Source organism: Channa argus, chromosome 5 (assembly GCF_033026475.1).
Source record: "Channa argus isolate prfri chromosome 5, Channa argus male v1.0, whole genome shotgun sequence".
NCBI classification, from domain to species: domain Eukaryota; kingdom Metazoa; phylum Chordata; class Actinopteri; order Anabantiformes; family Channidae; genus Channa; species Channa argus.
In genome coordinates, this window is record NC_090201.1 from 18,091,982 (window position 1) to 18,115,694 (window position 23,713).

Consider the following 23,713-nt stretch of genomic DNA (forward strand, 5'->3'; position numbering starts at 1 on the left):
CTGGCACTTAGACATTGGGAAGCAGTTAAGACTTTCTCTGTTTTCCAAATTTAAAAATCATGCTGAGAGCGCCCTCTGCTGTGTTTTTAGTGAAACCTTTTCAGCACATCTATTGCTGAAAGCCTTCACTCCTATTTATCTCTACAGTAATTATGGCTTTTTACTAACTAAAGAGACCCTTCAACACATACACACACCTACACACCAAAAACTCATGTTGAAACACCACTCATCACCAACATATTCCTTTTATTGCTGTCCTCCTCTTCTTTCATACCCACATCCTCCTTTTTTTTTTTTTTTTTTAATAAAAGCTCCATCCATTATGCTTTTTTATTTGGTATTGCACATAGACCAGAGCAGAAATTGACTTCCTCGCTATAATTATCTGGTGGTGACGCCGACAAATACATCAAACATTTGTGACCAATTACCACAGCAAGTGAACAAGGGGGGAAATGAGAAGCTTTCAGTTCTTGGCAGGGAGATTTGTGATGAGTATTTCAACCCCTTTTAAATTATTCCTTATGGGACTGAATGTGCACTAGCCCAGGCTGTGTGGTAACCTAAGAATGGGTGGTCAAGATATACATCTCAAACGGTGCAACTGCTAATCAAATATAATGTGGTCCAGTGCCCAATTCTGCAAAACATTTCAATTTACAAAAGCTAGCAACACAAAAGCCAGAGGTTGTTACATTTTCTTTGCTAATTGTTCTTCATTCATCTTATTGTGCTTAATATCTTCCCATATGCATGCTGTCCATTACAATTAAAATGGCATATCCAAGGGCATCCAAAGAGTTGTTTAAAAACCCAACATAGAGATTGGATGATTTACTGCAGTTACAGGCAGCACACATTTAAAAATAAATGTAAGAAGAAAACTGAAGTGATGAGTGGATGAGTCAGAGCCATCAGTGAGTGTGGGCAATGAAAACGGACGTGAACAGGCTAACACCACTTTATAAAACAGCACAGCCTTTCCAAAAACATACATACTACAGAATCTCTTTTAATAATGCAAACACATAAAAGGAATTTGTGTCTTTTGTGTCAATAAGAGTTAAAGACAGTAAATGAATGATATATAAAAAACAAAATGCAAGGGGCCTGTGTGTGACAGTCCTAACACACACTGAGTGCAATGAGAAAGGTATGAGAGTAAATATAATGTGTTTTCAGCTACTGTAGTCTGCTGCTTGCTGTAACTACCCAGACAACCCTGAGAATAGTTATCACTTTTACATTGTATAATAATACATGGACATGACTGGCAGTTGATGAAGTGCTGCACGTGAAACTAATGTTATTTAAAGCAAATCCTTTAATCCTGGATCTTGAGATTAAAAGCACCACATTTTTGCTTGACTTGTTACAAACTGACTTACAGCACTGTACAAAAGGCCAGTCATATATGAAATAAATATTCTGTACATTGTTTGTTATCCTACTGTATATTTTTTCAGACATGACAATATCAAATGTCATCATCCTTATTTTCCAACATTGTAATTTTGTTATTTTCTCATTCTCTACACACAATATCTATTGCATGCCAGTCTCTGTTTCTCTTTCTGAGGCTTTGTCCATTTTTTAAATTTTTTTTTATCTAAATTAATCAGAATAAGGTCCACGGGTAAAGGTTGCATATCCAGTACAAACTGTAAAGTCCTTGTGAGATTTAAAAGAAACTTGTATTTTTCTATTTGTAATATTTTTGTTTGGCTTAGTTACCCTGGAGTTAACTGGACTTTATTGATCATCTAGGATAACACTGCATTTTTCCTAACATTAAACATTACATCTCATGGTAAAATGCTGTAGATGTTATACCATTTTAAAATGTCACATTGTGCAGTTTTTGCACTGAACCTGCGTAGCCAGTTGAAGAGATCATGTACTTGTTATAAATCACCACAAGCTGTCACTGTGGCACTGTGGCAGCTGCAGTGTGTTGCACTAGCCTGCCACTGCTGGTGGAATAGGCATTCCAGGCATATGAGGTAGAAAACACAAAACTGGACACACACACACACACACATATTATTATTATTACCCTAGAAATTATTTCTCTGGTCATCATTATCCACACCCACCCACACAAACACACACACACACACACACACACACACACACACACACACACACACACACACACACACACACAAACACACACACACAAAAAACATACCCCATTTGTATTGCCATTTTTCTGTGGCTTATTTGGCTAAAAGACGACAAGCAAGGTGTCAGGCAAATGGCGGAAATTCAGATTCCCCAGAGGGTGAATACTCAGGATAATCTGCGTGGAGGTGGTGAGATACTTAAATATGCGACACAAGTTCATAAGCCACAGGATGCAGTTGCAAAACTCTGCTATATGGTCAACATTTAAATTATTCTTTGTATGTTTAGGCTCTTATATCATATATACATTTTCTTTTCTCAAACTAAGTGTGCACCATTTGCCAGTGTTTCTTAAAGGGTTACTCTTCAGAGGCTGGTCGGCTGGGAGATGTTTTATTGATTTGTTTTGGTCTCTTTGTCTCCGGTCCCTAGAGAGGAACAATGAGATTCACAACTCCGACATGATACTCACAGCCACACTACTCACTGTTTTTGACTAGATTTTTTCAATCAAACCGACTGAAAGTGATTCAATTACGTTTAGGAACTTTAAATGCGTCACTTTGTTTGTAAATCCAATCCAACCCGAGTTTTGAGGAAAAAGTCTATAAAAACTGACACACACTAGCCTCTCCACAAAAGTGTGTGTGGCGTTCCAACCTTTGAAGAACAAAAATGATGGCCAAGGACAGAATATAGGAAAAATTACCTCAACAGTGGTGCCCCTCGACCTATGAAATTGAATTGTTTTGCTCTTCCCAACAGAAGCACTTCAAACCTAGTTAGAGTCTCTTATAATGAGCGATAGGGCTTTATCCTTGGCCCGGCATCCAAGTTCATGAAAGACTGAATGAGATTAAGTCTAATAGATAACACACAAAGACGTGCACATCTTCCGCCAGAGTTTGCATATAACATATCTTCTTCTCACACTTCTACGTAAGGTAACTCAAAGCCCTCTGTCTTCTCTTAATTGTAACACGTTCAGTGAATGTGAAGTCTCTTCATTTCATCTTTATCTTTCATTCTGAATTCATCAAATGACACAAATAAAACCCGCATGCACTGTAATAAAATGTACCCTGCCACACGATACTCTTTACACATGTCACTAAGGGTTTTCTTCACCGGCCCTCTGTACCACTTTCATGGATGGTGACCCTGTGGTTCATTAAGAAATTAGCATTTTTATTTTTTTTTAGATAAAAAAAAAAAATTTACCTTTAATTTAAAGTTAAAGGTTCACCTATAAAGTAGCTGATGGTTGTTAATGAGTGTTTACCCCAAAACAGTCTACAGTACAACACACAGGCATTCACACATCCTTCTTTTTGCAATAAAGGAGTCTTCTAACAATCCCATCTGTAAGAAAAGTATAACATAAAGAAAGTGCTCTCTAAATATCTCATGGCGTAGATAATAGGTAGTAACAAACAAAGGCATGCATTTGACAAGTTAGCAGATGGATGTGAATGGGCAAAAAGCACAACATTTTTTCTGTGTAAAGATGTGGATACATAGATGTGTGTGTGTGTGTCTGACCTGATGTGGCACTAGACCCAAAGAGGTGGGAGGTTCATTCATTCGGTCGTCACTGCTGCTGGCAACCGCGTAGCCTCTGGATGCAAAGCATGATTATATACATTATATACTTCAACTCTTAACAAAAAAAAAAAAAGAGAAATAAAGGCAGTGCACTTTGCTAAAAACTACCCACAATGCAATGAGCCAAACAGAAGAACACATAATTTAAAGCACAGTGATCTATTTTAATAAACATTGTGTATGTTTAGTTTTAGCTAATCTCCACTATATTGTGCATGAATAGGTATGTACTGGAAGCTCCTGCTTACCAGTAAATCTAGCCAGGTTTAAATAAGACCCTCTCTACAGATAACAATAAAATTAATTATAAGTTTATGTAAAAAATGTCTGTCAAACATCTGAAACATTAATCGCTAATCTCTTCCAAAGATGTTGTTATAAAGTATGCGTCCACTGGAAAGCTGGTGTGAGGACCTTAAAAGGGGTAAAGGCATGGAGGAATTGGTTTTATGAAGAAAATAATAAGCACTACTAAGGTATGTAGTAACAAACAAGGACACAGAACTGCAAAGAAGAGTTCTTCTTGTAAAGGTAGGAGGTAAAGACACATGAAAACTTTCTATCTCTTTTGCTAAGCTTTTTATCCAGGACAGGCAGAGGAGCTCTGTTAGGGCTTATAACATCTCAAAACAGTCAGAGAGAAAATGGATGTCTTATCAGGTCCAGCAAGCAGCCACTTTAGTATGACTTTCACTGAAACCCGCACACAAAACTGCATTTCACAAAGACGCATCCACACACACGAATAATAAACTTAATTGTCATAAAAACATCCCCAAAACAGTCTCAGAGTCGAAAATATCGAGCTGGTACAGATTGTGAACTTGAATCGCAGTGTTGAGAGAGTGAGAGAAGGACAATAAACCACAAGAAAGCTTGTCTTGGGAATATAACTTCTTGGAGCTGTGCTACAACAAAATTAAAAACAATACCTGTGCAGAAAGACCTCACCTGCAGTGCTGCTTGATCAAAAAGGAAAAGTAACCAAGTAAAGCTTACTGAAAGTTTAGGAGCAAAGGAATCAAAGGTAAAACATCTTTTAGTTTTTATGCTTTGAATGAGGTACCACTATAAAGCTCTGATGAGAAGATGTCACACACCAACTGGCAATCAGGGCTGTAGTGGCTATGATAGGGGAGTGTCTTACAGCGTGATTACAACAATCTTTCATTGGATTCATATTTTTGAAAATAAATCCCAGAGGTGCTTGTTGTTGGCAGCTGGTCTTCCTAAGTTTAGAACAGTGCACTTTGTATATAATTATGAATAATTTCTCTCTCTCTCTCTCTCTCTCTCTCTAGAGAGGTAATGTAAAGTGCTACACATATGATTTTTTCCTAAAACACAATGTTTTAAAATCCAAACAATAAACTAAAAAAAAAACATTTACCTCAATAACACAGGAATGACAGGAGTTCTGAATGCAAAGCTTCTAAAAAATAAAAGCAAGCACATGCATAGTAGTTCTTAGTAGACTTCTGCGCTGCGGTAACTTTTACTGGGCTTACCCTTCACTGTGCTGAAGAATGGATACCATCATCTCTACAGCTAGGGCTCCAGCAATCATGGCGAGGCCTGGTCTGCTCACTGTGCACTGCTGATCCAAAGTCCGATCCCTAGTTGACTGATCACAAAATGAAGAAAAGAAAAAAAAATGAAACACAAACACACACAACAATGTAATATTTTAACTAACTGGCAAACTAAAAACTGCAATAACATGAGTCTAAAGTGCCATTGAGTTTGTTAAATGAGGATATGAGCGTTAGGTTTTATTTTTAACAGGCTAAGATGATGCACTCTGTATACAAATAGATGTACAGTGCATCCAGAAAGCACTTAACATTTTCAAAATTTTATGTTACAGCCTTATTTCAAAATGAATTAAATTCATGATTTTCCTCATAGTACCTCATAATGACAACGTGAAAGAAGTTCAAGTCAGGCTCTGGCTGGGCCACTCAAGGACATTCACAGAGTTGTCCCGTGTGGCTTTTACTGAGGAGTGGTTTCCGTCTGCCCACTGTACAGGCCTGAGTGGTGAAGTGCTGCAGAGATAGTTGTTCTTCTGGAAGGTTCTCCTCTCTCCACAGAGAAATGCTGGAGGTCTTTCAGAGTGACCATCGGGTTCTTGGTCACCTCCCTGACTAAGGCCCTTCTCTCTCGATCCCTCAGTTTGGCCGACCCGCTCTAGGAACAGTCCTGGTGGTTCCAAACTTCTTCCATTTCCAGATGATGGAGGCCACTATGCTCATTGGGACCTTCAACGCGGTAGAAATGTCTCTGTACCCTTTCCCAGATCTGTGACTCGATACAATCCTGTCTCTGAGGTCTACAGACAATTCCTTGAACTTCCTGGCTTGGTTTGTGCTCTGACACTGGTAACTGTGGGACCTTATTGATTTCATTTGATTTTTTTTGGTTTTTAATTTTTAATATATTTGCAAAGATTTCAAACAAACTTCTTTTACATTGTAATTATGGGGTATTGTTCGTAGAATTTTGAGAAAAATTATGAATTTGATCCATTTAGGAATAAGGCTGTAACATAACAAATGTGGAAAAAGTTCAGCGCTGGGAATACTTTCTGGATGCACTGTAGATTAAGTGAGCAGATATTCAACAGACAGTGGGTCATTGAACAATTAACTAAAATGCATAAAGTTGCACCACTAGCATGGTTTTACAGCAAAAAAGGAAATAAATCTTCTTTGTGGGCCTGTTAAGAGCCTAAATTTACATACTCAGTATGTTTCACTTTGTTGATCAATGACACTGTATTGACAGATGTATTTGAAGGTCTGTGGTACTTTTCTCTTTCAATCGACAATGTTTAAAAAAAAACAACACAAAAGCCACTCATGCCAAGAACACAGTTTCCGACTTTCTATTCATTTGCCCTCTGGACAAAAAAATACATATCTAACATTTCGAATTTGGTGTGACCAAGCTGTACTTCTAATTCAAATGGTAATAATGGTATAACCTGTGACAGCAGGCTGAAGCCACAGGGCATTTATAGAAGAAGTCAGAGATGAATAGTCTCCAACAATTGACTGCAGGTCTCAATAGTTGATGGACAGTTTTTATAAATTACTCCCATCAAAAGGTCATGAGGGAGGAACAAAAAACTAAAAGAAAAACAAAGAGCCAAGAGCACAAAAATCTGACACAAGCAGAATGTGTGTGGCGAGAAAATCGTGAGTCTCGAAATTGGAAAAGGTTATGTCAGGTGTGAAATTTTTAAATGCTAAAGGTTTAGAGCTAATGACATACTCTAAGAAAGTTTAAAACCATTCCTAGAAAATTGTAAAATCTGAAGAATTCTCTTCCACTATGCTGATTTTTAATACTTGAGGGAAGTGGAACAAGCTTTAAGCACAAGACTGACAATATAATTGTATGAATATCATCCAGCAAACTAATTAGCATAGCTGTAAAAATGAATGCTGGTGGAAGGAAACAAAGGCACTGAGTGTTGAGTGTATGCTTGGTAAATGTGTTTTTCTTACATCTCCTGGTGCAACAACATCATTGCAGAAGTAGCAGCCCAGCTTGTGCCCTGGGATGTTGGAGAACAGAGAAGATACAGGGACAGACGTCACAGACCCGGCCGGTGTGGACGACGAAGAGGAAGTAGAGGAGCAAGAAGGTGACGAGTCTGTTCGCGCAGAGACATTCTGACTGACAGGGGGCTTCTTCAGGCCGTGTCGCATCACGACAAATGTGTCAAAGCCTAAAGCAGCATTCACCACAAGCTGTAAAATTTGAGATATCAATTATGGTAAATCGTGGTAATAAAAAGGTTTTATAAAGCAGCAGCAACAAAAGATTTTAAATGCTCTGACTTGAATGGGGTTATTTTCCACTTCTCCTAAACACACAACATAACATTTCGAGCAAATCAAATTAACTTAATGGCTTGTTTTACACAACAAGGGGGCTGTGTTGAATCATTTAGAAAAAAAAAACAACATAAAATATTAAAAGACTCTTTAGAATAATAAAGCATAAATAAACCATAATAAAGCACAACTTCACACAAAATAATCAATTTAAAAGGTTGCTTTGGCTACCGGTATAAATGACTTAGTCATATTTACACATTCAGCAGTAATAAAGCATTGACTCAGAGTAATGCATCTGGCCACCTGATAGATACAAGTCTAATACTCTCATTGTAGATGTCTTATCAAAACATCTGAGTGTTTAGCTTAATTATCAGAATTTCTTCTGGTACTGGGAGGGCGCTGATGAGACACTAATGTACTTCACAGTAAATATGCAAAATCAAAACAGTGAGCTAAAAGCCTAACAAAGCTGCAAATAGATTTTTCTCACCAAACTTCTGTGGCTATTCTGCACCTTGTACATATTGAACTGCTTTTTCTTACCTTCCTCTTACAGCCAGCGATCACTGTCGGCAGCCAGCGGCTTTCCCTTGTATCCATTAGTAAGAAGACCACATCATGTTCTGAAATGAGTTTCTCCAGCTGCTCAACATCCCTCTGGGCCTGGGAAAGAGTGGCCTGAGAGAAATTCACTGGGTGGCCGGGCATGGGGATGCTCATATTGTAGCCCTCTGCTTTCTGCAAGTACAGAGGGGGAGAAGTGACAAAGAGGCAGAGATAGCAAGCTTACAAACTATATCAAACTCTAAAGTAGCTACAATTGGAGGCTGAATACTGCAGGGGATCTATAAGTTACAAGGTTTATTTTATAATGGCCCCTCACTTACCTGAACAATGAATAATTTCTGGTTGGCTCTTTTTTCCCAGCGTGACAATTAAAACATTGTTCAGTTTTAATCTACATGAGCATGTACTGTATGAAAAATGTATCCAAATTGTAAAGCTGGAGCAGAAATTGGAGGACAGAGTAAACCCTCCACCAACCATGCTAAATAAACATATACTAAAACTTGTCCCACCTAAAAATGATGTAACTGTTCTTGTCCTTGCAGGTGCAAGTGGGACTATGCATTCAAGCCCTCAAATCTTGTTTGACATTGAAAAGCAGAGTTTCACTGTCATCTCCCTGTCTGGGAGGACATCTGTATATCTCTAGAAGAAGACTAGAAGTGAAACTTCTGGAGGTTAGCAAAGACACGGTTTTCAAGAGGGTGCTAAGTTCCGGTTTAATGAAACTTTTTTTATTCAGGAAGCACAAGTATGAATGAGTCTCTTGTATAAGGTCCAAGGCAGTGTATGAAAAGAAAGCACTGAGTCTTCTTCCAGTTCTACAAAAAACATCTTTAGGAAACACAGCAAAGTAAATGAAACAGGTAAAACTGGGTCTCTAAGGGTTCAATGACTTAATGTCTTTTATTGTCCACTGCCAAACTGTATTACTGTGATTCTGTATTGCTGTGCATCTCCAGGGATTGCAGACTCGACAGTGAGGCAAATGGAAATGTCAAGAATAATTTCATAGTTAAGAGAAGGAAAGAAAAGGGCAGAGATGAGGTGTGAAATCTTAACAAGAAGAAAAGCCAATTTTTTCTGAATCACTGGACTGCTCTCCACATTTGAAAAGTGGGAGTTGTTAATCAAGTCTTGAATTTACTTTTCACTTTGCTGTAAGTGTTACTAAGCATTCAGAGGGAATTTCAGGCTGCAGAAATAATAATAATATCCCAATTTCCACAACAAACATTTTCAACCTGCAGCTGAGAAAAACACACGTACATAAGTCTAACTGTGGAAAAAGCCTTCACTGAAAACATAAAAGACCTTTCATGACAAACCAACACCACCTCTAAACTGACATGTTCAACCAGCTACCCCCTCCCATCACCCAAAAACAAAACTAGCCTATATATTTCACTCAATAGTTTATGTACACATACAAAATATAATATATGCTCTGACATTTACAACAATCACTTTGTTGAACTATGGTCAATTAATGGATTGGTCCAGTACTCCTTTTTATCTTTCCCACTGGCACCTGATGCCCCTTTCTTTGTAGGAAAGCAAGCACAGAGGAGGGAGAAGCAGGTACACCCCCACATTAATGAAAATGGGAGGGCAGATGGCTGCAGCCAGTATAAGAGGTAAACAAACACACTGTCTAGACACATTGTGACAACACAGGGCCATCCATCAATGTAGTCAGGCTATGTTCTTTTGCTTTCTATGTTATTCCCAGAAGAATTAGAGAGAACCAGACTCAGAGATCAAGTTGATGACATGACAGTCGAAATAGTGAATGTGGGTGGGCGGTTGTGTGCATGTGTGCATGTACAGTGGACATCATCTCATTTGTCACACTATAAATCAGACCCATCGTGTTTCAGTAACAATACATTATTGAATCATAAGTTGGATGATTTGCAGGAATCAGTTACTCAAAAATGAGGCCTCAAACCCAACGTGTTCAGGAAATCACACCACAGACAGCAAGTGAGTCGGTGCGGTGCCTTGTCTTAGTCAGTTTTGCCAAAACTAACAAGTTTCCCTAAAGCTGTTGTTGATATACATGAAAAATAAGGTCATAATGTATCGGGCTTGACATAAGCAGTGTATCTACATTTTTAACTAGAGTAGATGTGTAAAAAAATATGTAAATGCGCAAACTAAAAAGAGAAAACCTCAGCTTTCAGCCAAATGTGGCTCAAGGGAAGAGTATTATTTGCCTGCCACTGCTATTATTTTTATATATATATATATATATATATATATATATATATATATATGGGAAGCAACTTAGCAAACAGGTTATTACATTTATTTATTTCAAGCTTTCATGGCCTTGCTAATTCCTCATGATATTGGACATCAGGAAGAGAGGAAAGTGAATCATCTTAATATTGAACTACTAGCAGCATCTCTCAGAACTAAACATGCATGCATCAGTGTACAGGTGTACACTTAATTCAAATAATTAATATGCATTTAGTCTATGTGTTTCCAAGTGGTTTATTAAGAGATGGGAGCACCCTTTCACACCGAAACAGAGTCCTGCTGCATGTTTGGCTGCTTGTTCATTAAGTACTGCAAAATATTTCCCCCAGGGAACCCACTCAATAATTACAGTGATGAATGACCAGAATTAATATGCAAGTAACAAGGATGGCTTGGCCATCATGTCTGAGACACAGCCCATCAAACAGGAATATTAGAAGAATAGCAAACAAAATTCAGATTACTATAATGTTAGTTAGGCCTGCTCGATCACGGCAAAAATCCTAATTACAATTAATTTGTTCAATATTGTGATCATGATTATTTAACAAGTTGATTATAAGTTTACAGTTCAAGTTTACAAGTTGATTTCTTGAACTTACCAAAGGAGAGCATATTTACTGTGCATGCTAAATATTGTAGGGTGAATGAAGACATGTTTGTGTGTCCAGTCACCTATGAACATTTGTTCATAGAACCAGTCTTTCTCATTCGCTGCAATACAGTTTAGAATTGATGTTAGGTCCAGAGGCTCAGGAGTAGATTCTGAGGGAAGTGAAGTCTGTTTTCCTATAAAAACACTAGTCTGAACCAACTTTAACCATTATCTCTGACTACTCCCTAGCATCAAAGGACTGGAATGAAAAGGGTCACAATAATTGTTTTGTCTCAGTTATTATGTTTTTGTAATCACTGGAAGTCATATTTATATCTGAAATCAAATTCTATTAACTGCACAGCCCTGATGTACAAAAGATTAAAGATAATAATAACATAACATAATAATAACATAACTATCACATTAAACTCACCAAAAACTGCAGAAAGAGTTTCCTTTCCTCAAATACCAGGAGAGATAAAAAAAACACAATTCACATTTTGAGAAGGTTCCTCTGAAGAACTTACCACTCCAGGAAAGATTTTGGTGAGTCGCTCAACAGCTGCCACGGCTTTGGACTTCCCTCCTCCGAGACAGTCCTCAAACTCATAAAGCGGCTGACGAACTGGATTAGAGTATGAGATCTTTGCATTGTCTACAAACGTGATGTGTCTCACACCCCATCCCTGGAGAACAAAGATAAATCAAAATCCATGTTTTTAATCACAACAATTTTGAAATATTGAATTGCTATTTTCACTATTTATTGACATGAATGTTGCCCTTAGCAGCAGCAACTGAAGTTATGTGCACAGTTTGCACATAATGAATGCATTATTTAAATAATCCTATTCACTTTCAAAGTTGTATTCTTACGTGTACTTATTTGTAGAAGATAACTGATAATGAAGTGACAAAATGTATAAACAGTTGTCTATGTCTAATAACGGTATAAACCAGTAATAGTGAAAAATTTATAAGCTACAGTTGAGCTGAAAGTTAGGAATAATTTTAGGTAACATATCCACAAATTTGTAATTTATACAAGATTATCTTAAAACAGCCATTTGTATCTGGCCATTTAATTAGCATTATATTAAGTCTAGATTTTCTGGGTAAATAAAATAACCACATCCCGATTTTGAGAATGTGATGTTACTGAATGTAAATTGTTTACAGTATAAGGTAAAAGTCAGGCAGTGCCTGATGGGGGCCACGGAAGAGACAAGAACACAAATCATCAAAGTTTGTCTGCAGGTCTGTGTTTGGGTTGAGTCCAAGTGTCTTATCTAACACTAAAAAGGTGCCGTTACCAGAGAAAATGATCCTTTACACTCTAGCTCATAGATGCCTACTATATAACAAAAAGCCACTTTAACCATTGGTTAATGACAGATTTCTTTACATTTTCCTTTTAAACAAGTTGAACTTTCACTTAAATGATGACAGTGTGCTGGTTTCTCTTCACAGAGCACAGGAAAATTTGATTAAATTAGTGTAAAACAGAAAACTATCCTTGATTAGAAAACATTAATTTCTCAGACTGTCATACTTAATAATGAGTGGCACTGCTGAACAAACTAATTATTTATCATAGTTTATATAATTTTCCATGCAATATTTCAAATTCACTTTTATCACCCTAACCATCCATACATTTGTTTTTTAAGCCTTACCATTAGAGTCCTGGCTACGTTGCAGCCTAGAGTCCCAGCACCGAGGAGAAGACACTTTGTGCTGACCACCTTGTCCAGGTCCAGGGAAGGAACCAGCCTCCATCTCATTAGCTTCAGGTTCAAGTCCACGGATGACTCTGCAAGTCTGGAGACAGTATATTGAATAAACTGAAACCCTTGCATTTCTCCATTGCACAGATATATTGTGAAGTCCTTATTATGAACCACTAAAGTTATCTTTACTTTGCCCAATGCATATTGTCTTGATAGAATAGCTTAACAATTTAATTTTTGTATTAATGCATTAATGATTTGCAGGCCAGAGCCCAGTTGTAGAGTGTTGGCCTCAGTTGCAGAGCAGGCCAGAGCCCCTTCAGCACCTTTTTTTGTATGTTATATGTTACCTCTTGGGGTCCATGCACTCACTGAGGTTGACCATCCTGGGTCCCATTGCACCCTTAGGATTCTTCTCCCAGCCTACACTCTTGGGACATGCTATATTAAACAAACACAATATAAGTGTATAATAAGCAAAAGATTCATACAAATGGAGACATGCACAAAAGCAGGTTGTGTTGGTGCACCCTATTTTAAAAAACTCACTTCTTCTTATTTACATCCAGGGGTTTGTGGCCATAAATACAGTGAAGATATGTTAAATGTGGTTGAGATACTAACAACATAAAAAATTTACATTTAACATTTCAAGCATTATGTCCCTCTTACTTTAGATAATAGTGCAACAGTTTTCATCATAACTAATTTATTTTAAGAAAATAGTCCTGTGTGCCAATCACATAGTGTGTTTTCTGGGGGGGAGGTGATCATCAAGTAATCAAGACTTTGCTTACCATGTTTCATTTATAAAAAAGAAGTGTATCAAAATAAGAAGCAAACAATTTGGTGATGTCAATAAGTCATACATGCACCTATAGAAAATAGGAAAATCGCAACCAAATTTTAAGTTTTATTTAATGAACTGTTCTAATACTTTTGGAAAAGATCAAATTTGGGTGATCTTATACAAAAGCTCCCATGAGCTTTGTTGCTAACAATTGATGTTTAAATACCATCAAATGAAAGCTAAACTTCTTCACTTTCATCTTATATGCACTGTTTGATCTTAAACCTAAAAACTAAATGGCTTCAGTGTATAGCAACAACGAATGAATTAGCCTGTTTAATCAAGCCCCTTAACCAGTTTTTAACAAGAAAAACATTTTGTTGCATGGTAGCATGCAATGTTAATAAAGGCCTTCCAATTCCACTCCTCGTTGTTGTTATACTTCCGGAGGCCACTGTATTTCATTCTCTTTTCATCATTTTACACTAGTTTGAGATGTTTGCAGAGCTAAGTCTGTATCTGAAAAGTTGAGCCAAGGTGGACTGGTTAATCTCTTTGGAAACAATACCAAATTTGTACATGTTAAACCAAACAGAATAGCTGAATCAATTTTTGCTGCATGTATACATTCTCTGTGAGCTGAATAAAACCCAAGATAGACTAAGGTAAACAAAGACACCTCATCTAATCATCAATTCCACAAAACCTTCACAGATCACAGAGCCTTCCAATCCTGGGATTACCATTTAAATGACTTTCATTCCTTATTAAGCAGATAAAGGAATAATGGAGAAGCTGTGTAAGATTAGTGCAGCTTGAAAAGGAAGCTGATAGTCTCAGCAGATGGACAGAGGGTTCGTGTCAGTTACAGTATAAGTGTACGCACATGCGCAAACACACACACAGACGCACTTTTATGAATTTGTAAATGAGTGAATGCATACTATCACATGTACAGATATAACCGTAGACAAATAAAGAAAAGGAGACTACCTGAGTTACTGGGAAGTTCAGGTAGTTTGAGCTGTAGGATGACACTGTGCTGAATGGAGCGACTTCCCTGCAGAGTTCTGTCCCTAAAACACAGCACCTCCACTATGTCCAGCTTAGAGCCCCTGCCACACATACGCACACATTCAAAAGGTACAAGAGGATGCAAGAAGTTATAAATGTGAACGACAACTAAAGAAAACATGACATTATGACAATATCACATCATGCTAAGATATACTGCAACTTAAGTGCTCTGTCCCCTGCTGTATCACATTAAACAGCATATCGATGAATGAACACTCACAGATATATGATCCACACACAATCACATTTTCCCCTAATATGGAACAAAAGGATTCAGTTGACGAAACTCTCGTGAAAAAAATGAAGAAGTGAGACATTGTGGCTACGCTGTAATTCTTTTTTCTCCCATCTAAGCCAGTATCAACAATTTATGTTTAACCCTGGGACAACTGTAGTCAAGCACAAGATTGATGAGGTTTGTGTTGGAAAAAGACAGTATCTGAATACAGTGCATGAACACTAAACTCTTTGGTATTTGCTGCTGATAAGCCACTGGTACAACAGGTCACCATAACTAAACGAGCCTCAACGGGAGTTCCGTTTAAAATAATTATGCACTGCAAAAAATATTTTTACTTTTTGAAATAACAACACATGTGCCAGGAAAAACCATGCTCTGTGGGGAAATGTGTGACAGAAAATAAATGTAGAGTTTAGAGTTGTATGCACAGAGTTTCAGCAATCTATACATCTATTCTAAAACTCTAATTTCTTTAGTTTAACATCTTCTCCCCCTTATCACTGGTGTGCATGTTTATATTATGTATTACAGTATGTGTAATGTCAGTGTGTATGTTTTAACTATTTACCCGTATTATCGCTTTGTAAAGCACTGCATGAGATTGCAGTCTAATAATATACCTAAACTTGAAAAATAAAAAATAAACTCTATCTGGAATGCAAGAAGAACACACTCGTAATATGTATAAAGCATCAGCAGACCGGTTTGGAAACAGAGGGCACAAATAAAAAGCATATGTGATTTGTGTAAATGGCAAGTACACTGATATGGCTGACAGTAGCAGAAATAAAGACTTTTGCTGTGTATATAATGAAAAACATTCCTTATTCTGCTTTGATAAATCTCTTGCTAAGATAATGACATGAAAAGCAATACAATCGCAAGGGGCAGGCTTGTTTAAAATCAAAACTAAAATATAGTCCTGTAGGAGTGTTGTTAAAATAAATACAATAAAAAACTATTTTAAGCACTGTAGATAACGGAGGTCAGAGCTGTTTTCTTTCATACTATAATGCAATAAAATTTCATGTCTTTTAATATTTCTTTTCTCATTTGTTACACAAAAGGCAACACGATCCAAGTATAATGTTTTTATTTCTAAAGGTTCATATTTTACTGTGACTAATGTAAATACACGGCATCAGCTAAACACTTCACTGCAAAGTTCCGATCTGACAAAGCTGAGTGACACCTGTAGCATCTGTCGCTTGTTCCTAATCCCTGTGTAAATGCTGGAGTGTGTGTAAACAAGGATGCTCAGATTCAGTGTCATAAATCTGACAACTTGGAAAAACTCCCCACAGCTGTGCCCTTATGAAACACATACAAGCTTCAATGTGCCACTGCCGTTTCTTCAACAACTTGAGTCAATAAACCATCGCAATTCGGAGTTCCAACATTACAGTGTAGTAAACTATGATATTTCAGTTCGGATAACTGTCCTCTTCAAATATTCTTTAAGTTAAAATGCACAATAGCTTTTAATTCGTTCCTTTTTCTGCTGCCCAAGCCACAAACTCTGTGAACGTATATGAATGGCACAACAAGGTCTGTTCTTACTATTCGAACGACTACAGAAAATTATGCGAATACAATGGCCACCAAAATATATCATCATCAAAATATGCTGTTTTCCTAGGTTGAGAATCCTGGATAAAAGAGTGTGTGTGTGTTTTCCACATCCACCAGCTGCCATGTGTCGCGTGTTTCACAGATGGGTTTGTCTTGGGTTAATGAACCAGTCATTGTAATTCACCCATGCTGAGTAATAGCATGGCCTATTTCATTGAAATGACACAATTATTTGGAAGGGGTGTAATATAAGGAGGAAAGGGCCCTGATACTTTATCTAAGGACATAACATGAGCAGTTTGTATTGGTAATTGGCTAAATGTATTTTGTTTCTGAAGAAAATTTTCAGCTTTGTAGACAAGTAGCGCAACCTTAACAGCAGCTGTCATGTTCTGACATAAAGGAGTAAGCGTAATTAAGTGTTCGTGTCCTTGGACAAGACACTGAACCCAAGGTGTAGTGTATCTTCATTGGTGTGTTCTGAATTTCCCTACACGGATCAATAAAGCTAAAATAAAATTTTAAAAAACTGATTTTCAATTTGTATTTCATCTAAAGTAAGGAAGTGGAACAGATGGAGATTATATATGTTTCTGGTATGAGAACACCTCTCTGGAAACAGATATCTGACTGATGTGCTGTTCCTAATGTAACATAATTTTTTAGTCATCAGGACTCATATACTGCTTTTATGAGCTAGTTTTTGCATTTATGTGGTAAATGCTCTGCACACATCAGCATTTGTCAACAATTTGTCAATTCAGTACCCCCCCCACAACCCCCACTCCTCAAAACATGCAGTATAATTTGCACCTTGTCTGCACAGATGTGACCTGTTCCTTACACTTCAGAATCAGGAAATTGGTCAAGCACGGATTTCCTGTTTTTTACTTCTTGGCTTAGTTCCTGAATAAAGTCAGTGTAAGTCGAAAAACACTTTCAAATTTCAAAACAACTTGTTTTTAAATGCATGGTGTGGACCTACGTAGATGTCATCTTCCAAACTTCCTTATATTCTCTAAGCACGTACACACAGAAAAAAGTTTTACCATTGGTTAGCTAAGAGGACCAGCAGATTTCTCAGAGGCCAGCCTGGATGTTGAGACAGAGTACATGGATCGTAGACCCCCACAGTAACCTATAAAAACCCAAAACAAGGTGTGTTTATGTTATCTCTGTGTGTATGTGCAATACAACTCTGATCTAGACAGATGAGCCACTGTAAATGGGCCACTTGTATGTGATGGTTTGAAAGATGACAAATATTAAAAAACATAATACAAACGAGAAAAGTGGGCAAATGTGAGAACTTAGGTTATATAAATAAAATGGTCTTAACACCTTCTTTGTGTCAGTGAAGAATGTATCCCAGTCCTGAAGTGGAGCCAACTGAACAGTGTCATCTGTGTATTTCATTAGGAAATAAGAAACTGCAGTGGTCCCTCTCTTCATACACAGGCCATCATAAGCCTCTTGTAAGGCTGCAATCTGAGACAGAAAAACAAATTCAGTCAGCAATATTTACGCTACATTAATGTTTTTTACAGTTTAATAATGTACTCTGTATTAATGCTGTACATCATATATAAAGCTGTGTAAAGTGTAATCCTGAATAATAACAATGCTTTGAGGCACTGTGGAACACATGAGTTAAAATATTTTATTGTAAATAAAACTTGATAAATATTGTAATAGTTATGTACACATGTATTTGATAAACCACAAAGGAGTTTTCAAAGGAGGAGTTTTCAAAGAGGGCAGATTTAGATATTTAGATAAAGAACTGCAAACTTCAAGTCCTAGGTCTTCTGAAAGATTGTTAGGAAGTTAGCTCCTAAACATACACAGAAAATTCCTATGCAAATAATTTTGCCCAATGGAGAAAGAAGCAATAATGTAATCGCTATGTTGAAGAGATGGAAACATGATTCAAGGAATTTCTTTACTGGCAATCGGAAACATTTGAGGGAACATAATGTACGCATGGTTGTTTACGTAATTTATTTTAAATAGAGTAGCTAATAGTTTTACTTTTGCATTATTCAGTACCTTAGAAAACCCTTTGCTGACCTCATTTGTGTCAGTTTATCACGGACAGACTGGTTAACACAGTTCGTTCGCATTCGTATTCTGGCCTGATCTTAGAGTTAAAACTGATTAATCATGAAGTAAATCTCAGTTATGTGCTGTACTGACTAAACTTGACAATTTATATTGCTAGAAAGACCTATGGTTGGCATCATGCTATTCATGACTCATGCTCACCCTCACTTAATGAGGCCTTTTTATTCCTCGGATCCACAGATAGACCTGACACTTAGCAATTCACTAGAATTTATTATACAATTTTATGACCAACACAGAATATTCAAACAAACAAACATTTAAGAAGCTGCAACAACACTTTTTTTTAAAATGAGTGTAAGCAAATAGAAGATATTAAATATAAACTAAAACAATTAAAATTAATTTATAGGCCAACATTCACAACAGCACTTTTATCATGAAGTAAATTTATAAATCTGTACTGAGCATAGACACTACAGACAAATTGTGTTAAACACCCAAAAACAAAAAAAAATTAATTGAAGGAACATTTAATGCACCTACAAAATCATTTCAAAGTGGACTGTTCAAAAATATTTTACTACAGTTATTCAATAATTATATTTAAAAAGCTGACCTGTTTTGCTGAGAAAACTTGTTCCAGGACAGACGGCTGTTGGACAATCTTTATCCCCTCTGGGAAACAAAGCGCCGGGAAGCAGAACCAGTAATAGAAATGGTATTTCTTCAAATCCTGACAAAAGATCATAAAAATAAGATGAAAACGGTAAAACAAATTGATAAATAAATAAAAAGCAAAAATAGAATGACATTTTACATTGATTTATTTATGCATTTCAACAAAATGTGTTATACGCACTGCAAAGGTCAGCAGAATAAATCTGCAAAGAAGGGATGGGTCCTTCACTGCAGCCCCAGACTGTATGGCATCCCAAATCTACAAAGCATGTAAGGAAAATTTACAACTGAGTGAGAATTCTGACCGGTGTGCTTTAAAAAAAGATTCTGTATTAAATGTATGTGTGTGAATATGTTTATTAGAAAATTCCCACTGGATGTTTTTTACCTCCTTAGCTTCTTTCTCCAGCAGAGCTTTCTTATCAGTGGTCTTAAAAGCGTCAAGTGTATTGGTGTTATAGAGCATTCCAACAGCTGGACAGCAACGGGCTGGGGTTGGCCCATCCCTAAAAGAAACAAATTAAAATTTAAATTAAAATAATAACAATAAAACCAAATAAATAAATACATACATACATACATGTCTTTATATTCAATTTGATGACTGTATAGTTCATTATAATTGTCACACAATTGCTACAGTTCTTACAGGCTTCAAATATTCTCCTTGCAACAAAAGCTTCACTTATTTTTTAACAGGTGAAAAATGGAAACTAGCATTCATAAATGTATGAGTCTCAACAAATTTGTTCCTTCACACACAGTTAATGTGTGTGTCCTATGTTTCAAACAAATGGTTATCACAGGACTTTTTGTTTTACTTAAATGAATAACTTGACTTTAGTTTAAATTGTGTTTTGATTTTTGTTGATAGCTCTGTCTTATTTATTCACATTTGTACTGTCCACAACCCATATCATACTTACACGTCAAATGCACTGAATTCTAAAGTCAGGCGGGTGGGCAAACCAACTGCATCACCTATAAATTACAAACATGAATAAAAACAGTTCAGAGTGGTCATATAAAAATTACTGTTCTGGATTAGCAAGTTGGTCTCTTTAACTGTCAAACAAAGAAACAAGTCACTGTTACAACAACAACAATAACCACAATGCTCACCATTGTAGTAGTATCCTTTAATATATTTAGCGCTCTCGTCCAACCTATAGTCATTAAGTTTTTTCTGAGTAAGCTGGTGCCAGAAACCTGCTTCCAGAGCACTGCTGAAGGGGGCAAACTGCAGCTTGAGGTCTGCTGTGGACGATGCTGCTTCTTTGGTGTCAGATGCCATGATAGCTTCACTAAAAGACTGCACAGCCAAGTTCTACAAGCGGTGAAATGAAACAGTTGTGGGTTACAAAACACTTGAAGGCTCTATAATCTGTCAAACCTTACATTTACAGAATGTTGCTTGCATTCACATTCCTGTATTGTATTCCACAGGTTTAGGAAAGACACACCACACACAAAAATATAACATTATAATACTTTATTAGCTGCAAACAAGACACAAAACACACAGTTCCTTGCTATTTTGTGTTTTACAGTATATCACCACTGTGAATTTACAGGAAATATAACTTAATAAATATCATTGAAGCTAGAAAATATTCTAGGGGTGCACCTATTCTTATCATTATTGATTAGTTTTTTGATCTCAAAATGGCAAAATAGTGGCAAAAATGTCCAAGGCAACATCTTCTTGTTTCTGATAACATTTGTTCTCATGTTTATTTGGCACAGTTTATTTACACTGGATGCCCTTCCTGATGCAACCCTCCCCAATTTCTACCAGGCTTGGGACCAGCACTGCACAGCTGTGGATGGGAATAGGGGTTCAGTTTCTAAACCAGGGAGGCAGGGACGAAGAGCAGGGCGTTAATCTTCGACCCTATAGTCGGTAGGAAGCCACTCTATCTGATCCACTGCCGCCCCACTTAGTATTTTAGCTTCATAAATAACCTAAATGATGACTCGGTAATCAAGATACTGTAATTGCTGATGGATTCAATAAATTACTCTACTCTACTCTACTTTGTACCTCCACACATCACAAGGCAAATTGAATCTATAATATTTAATGCACACCCAATGTCCATGCTATGTCACCTGACTCAAAAGCTCTATGGTCAATTAATTTAGGTTTATATTTAGGTTTAGATTCCATGTTTACATTTTCAGGCACTTCCTGTTTAGTAAGTTAACACAGGCCATAACGTGAAAGCAGCAGCTTTGATATCTTAATCTGTTTTTTTGTTTGTTTTTGTTTTTGGTTTTTGGTTTTTGGTTTTTTTGCACCCGGCAACGTGTTTAATCGTTTAACAGCCAACAATTCGAGGGAAACAAATCATAGTCAGGCAGTATAAATGTATTCCAAAATAGAAAAACGAAAGGAGTAGAAAACAAGTCAGGTACGTTTTTATATTTCAAGTGTCAATAAACTGAAGTCTATAGACTTACCAGAAATCCTTACTTCCTGGTGGAGTTGATCATATGATCGCGGGACTTGTCAATAAAGCAAAGCACTGTGGGTAAGTTGGCCGTCCAGTTAGCTTAGCGGCTACAGAGATGTGTGTGTTTTATGGTGCAAGCACCAGTGAATAAAATATAAAGAACCAAAACAAAAACAAGAACGCGCAAACGACGAAGCAGGAGAAAACTGACAAAAACCTGTACGCACCGTTTCTTTTCATGTCGGAGTAAAGAAATGATTAAATAACGCTGCAACCACCGATCAGAAACGTTTGTATATTCTGTCAGCGTTATCCTTACCACTGGTTTCAGCAGGGGAACTCGAGAACCAAACACAGTTTTGTTAAAGCAGATACAAGCCGCGATTCTGAAAAGGTAACAAAGTAGCTACGAGCTCATTTACACTAAAGTGATCACCGGTAAATCTCCATCTAGACACCAGGATGTGCCACAGTGAGCAAGGGACCGACTAAAAAGTGTAACTTTACTGCTGCGGAAAAACGCAAGGGATTGAGTTCAAAGTGAGTGCATAACATACCAACGTAACAAACGTAACATTTTAGACTTAAAAGTTAAACGTCTAATAACTTTTTTCCTGGTCGCAAACTTATACGTGAGAATAAGTAAAAGTTGTTAAACTTGCTATGAGTTAAAACTTTTAAAATTCTCTTTGTTTAGTTAAACATAGATACTAGAGGTAGGCAACATAAATTGACTAAAAGTCTAATTATCTTTGTTTTCTATAAAATAGTAGTAATTACAAGAAATTGTCTGAAGCAGTATAATTAAGAATTAAAAATTAGTTTTAAGGCTTTTAACGGACTAGTTCTCTAATGATATATAATGATTAAGTAGTCTAGCAACAAAATATTAATCTGTAGCTATTTGATAAACAAATCATTTAATTCATTTTACAAGCAAAATTTTGGCCTACAGTCTCTCCATTGTGGGAATTTGAATATTTGAAACAGATTATCTAGGGGTGACCTGTCCACCTCATGCTCAGTGACAGCTGGTATGTGCTCCAGCCCCCCTGCAACCCTTAAAAGGATAAGGAGTTAGGTAGTGGATGGATATATGTCTTTGAGGGTTCGACTGTTGGCTTGGAAATAAACAAGTCATCTGAAGATGTAAGTGTGGAAAAATACATACAAGGCATTTTTGCTTTTTTCTTACATTATATAAAACAACTGAACAATTAAATGAACACTCTTGCTTTTAAAGTTAGTTTTGTACATAGCTGCAAAAATGAGTAAGTAACTTTTTTTGAACTTTTCTTTACTTTTAAGTTGGTACTTTTAAGTTCTTAGATGTATAATAAATGTGGGACAAGAAAAGGAAGTGCAGGCAGTTTTGATTTCCACGATTTTTTGTTTTTTATTATTATTAGGAAAATAAACACCAAGAACCAGGGCCAAAGCAGAGATTGGAAGAAAAGAACAAATACATCATCTGGGTTAATGTGAAACTTTTAATAATTTTAATAAACTATTCTGGAAATAAGTCACTTTTGTGACCTATTTTTTCCAAGCCACATGAATAAAACAAACACAAATCCTTTGTGTAGAAAATGTAGGAATTGTCATATCAATTTTCTAAAATATGTATTTGCATTTTATTTTGTGCAAATTGCAGCATTAGGTTCTCAGCACATAGATAGGTGTCAGTATCTGTCTTATACAATTGCCAGTGGTATTACGTCGTTATTTTGCACGGCCGACTCGAGATACATACTTACAGTAACTTACAGCAAGTGGTTTATAGGTCTGTGTTTTGCAACAGGAGTGTTGGGAGAGCTCGTAAGGTGTTTTTGTCAATGAGGTGTCAAAGCCGCTAAGGCATGGCCAATTTCTGCTATGCCCTGTCAGACAGATGTACTTTATGAAGTCCACTGTAAACAGTAAGTCTCAATAACTTCTAAAATCCCGTGATTCAGGGTGGCCAGTCCACATGTTGAAGTGTCCTTAAGCAATACAGTGAGGCCCAAATTGCTCTTGTTTGTCTCATAAATACAGTAAGTTGCTTTGAATTAAAGCACCTGCCAAATGACTGACCGTAAATTTA

At 36.8% G+C, this 23,713-nt stretch overlaps 1 protein-coding gene across 2 annotated transcripts in view; it reads right to left on the reverse strand.

Annotated features, from left to right (window-relative positions):
- The window catches only part of atg7 (ATG7 autophagy related 7 homolog (S. cerevisiae)), a 53,854-nt gene extending 31,737 nt beyond the window's left edge, over window positions 1-22,117 (reverse strand). Inside the window, exons 1-16 of one of the 2 annotated variants that reach the window (XM_067504676.1) lie at window positions 21,950-22,117; window positions 20,297-20,501; window positions 20,101-20,155; window positions 19,563-19,680; window positions 19,356-19,433; window positions 19,113-19,229; window positions 17,771-17,917; window positions 17,479-17,567; window positions 14,533-14,654; window positions 13,100-13,190; window positions 12,696-12,840; window positions 11,547-11,705; window positions 8,130-8,324; window positions 7,248-7,493; window positions 5,244-5,359; window positions 3,673-3,748 (exon numbers count right to left, since the gene is read on the reverse strand). In XM_067504676.1, coding sequence (XP_067360777.1) covers window positions 3,673-3,748; window positions 5,244-5,359; window positions 7,248-7,493; window positions 8,130-8,324; window positions 11,547-11,705; window positions 12,696-12,840; window positions 13,100-13,190; window positions 14,533-14,654; window positions 17,479-17,567; window positions 17,771-17,917; window positions 19,113-19,229; window positions 19,356-19,433; window positions 19,563-19,680; window positions 20,101-20,155; window positions 20,297-20,468 — 1,926 coding nt within the window. In that variant the 5' untranslated portion in view covers window positions 20,469-20,501; window positions 21,950-22,117. Of the gene's footprint in view, window positions 1-3,672; window positions 3,749-5,243; window positions 5,360-7,247; window positions 7,494-8,129; window positions 8,325-11,546; window positions 11,706-12,695; window positions 12,841-13,099; window positions 13,191-14,532; window positions 14,655-17,478; window positions 17,568-17,770; window positions 17,918-19,112; window positions 19,230-19,355; window positions 19,434-19,562; window positions 19,681-20,100; window positions 20,156-20,296; window positions 20,502-21,637 lie in introns of both variants that reach the window. The other variant, XM_067504675.1, reaches the window with a different exon arrangement.
- Window positions 22,118-23,713: the final 1,596 nt, after the last annotated feature.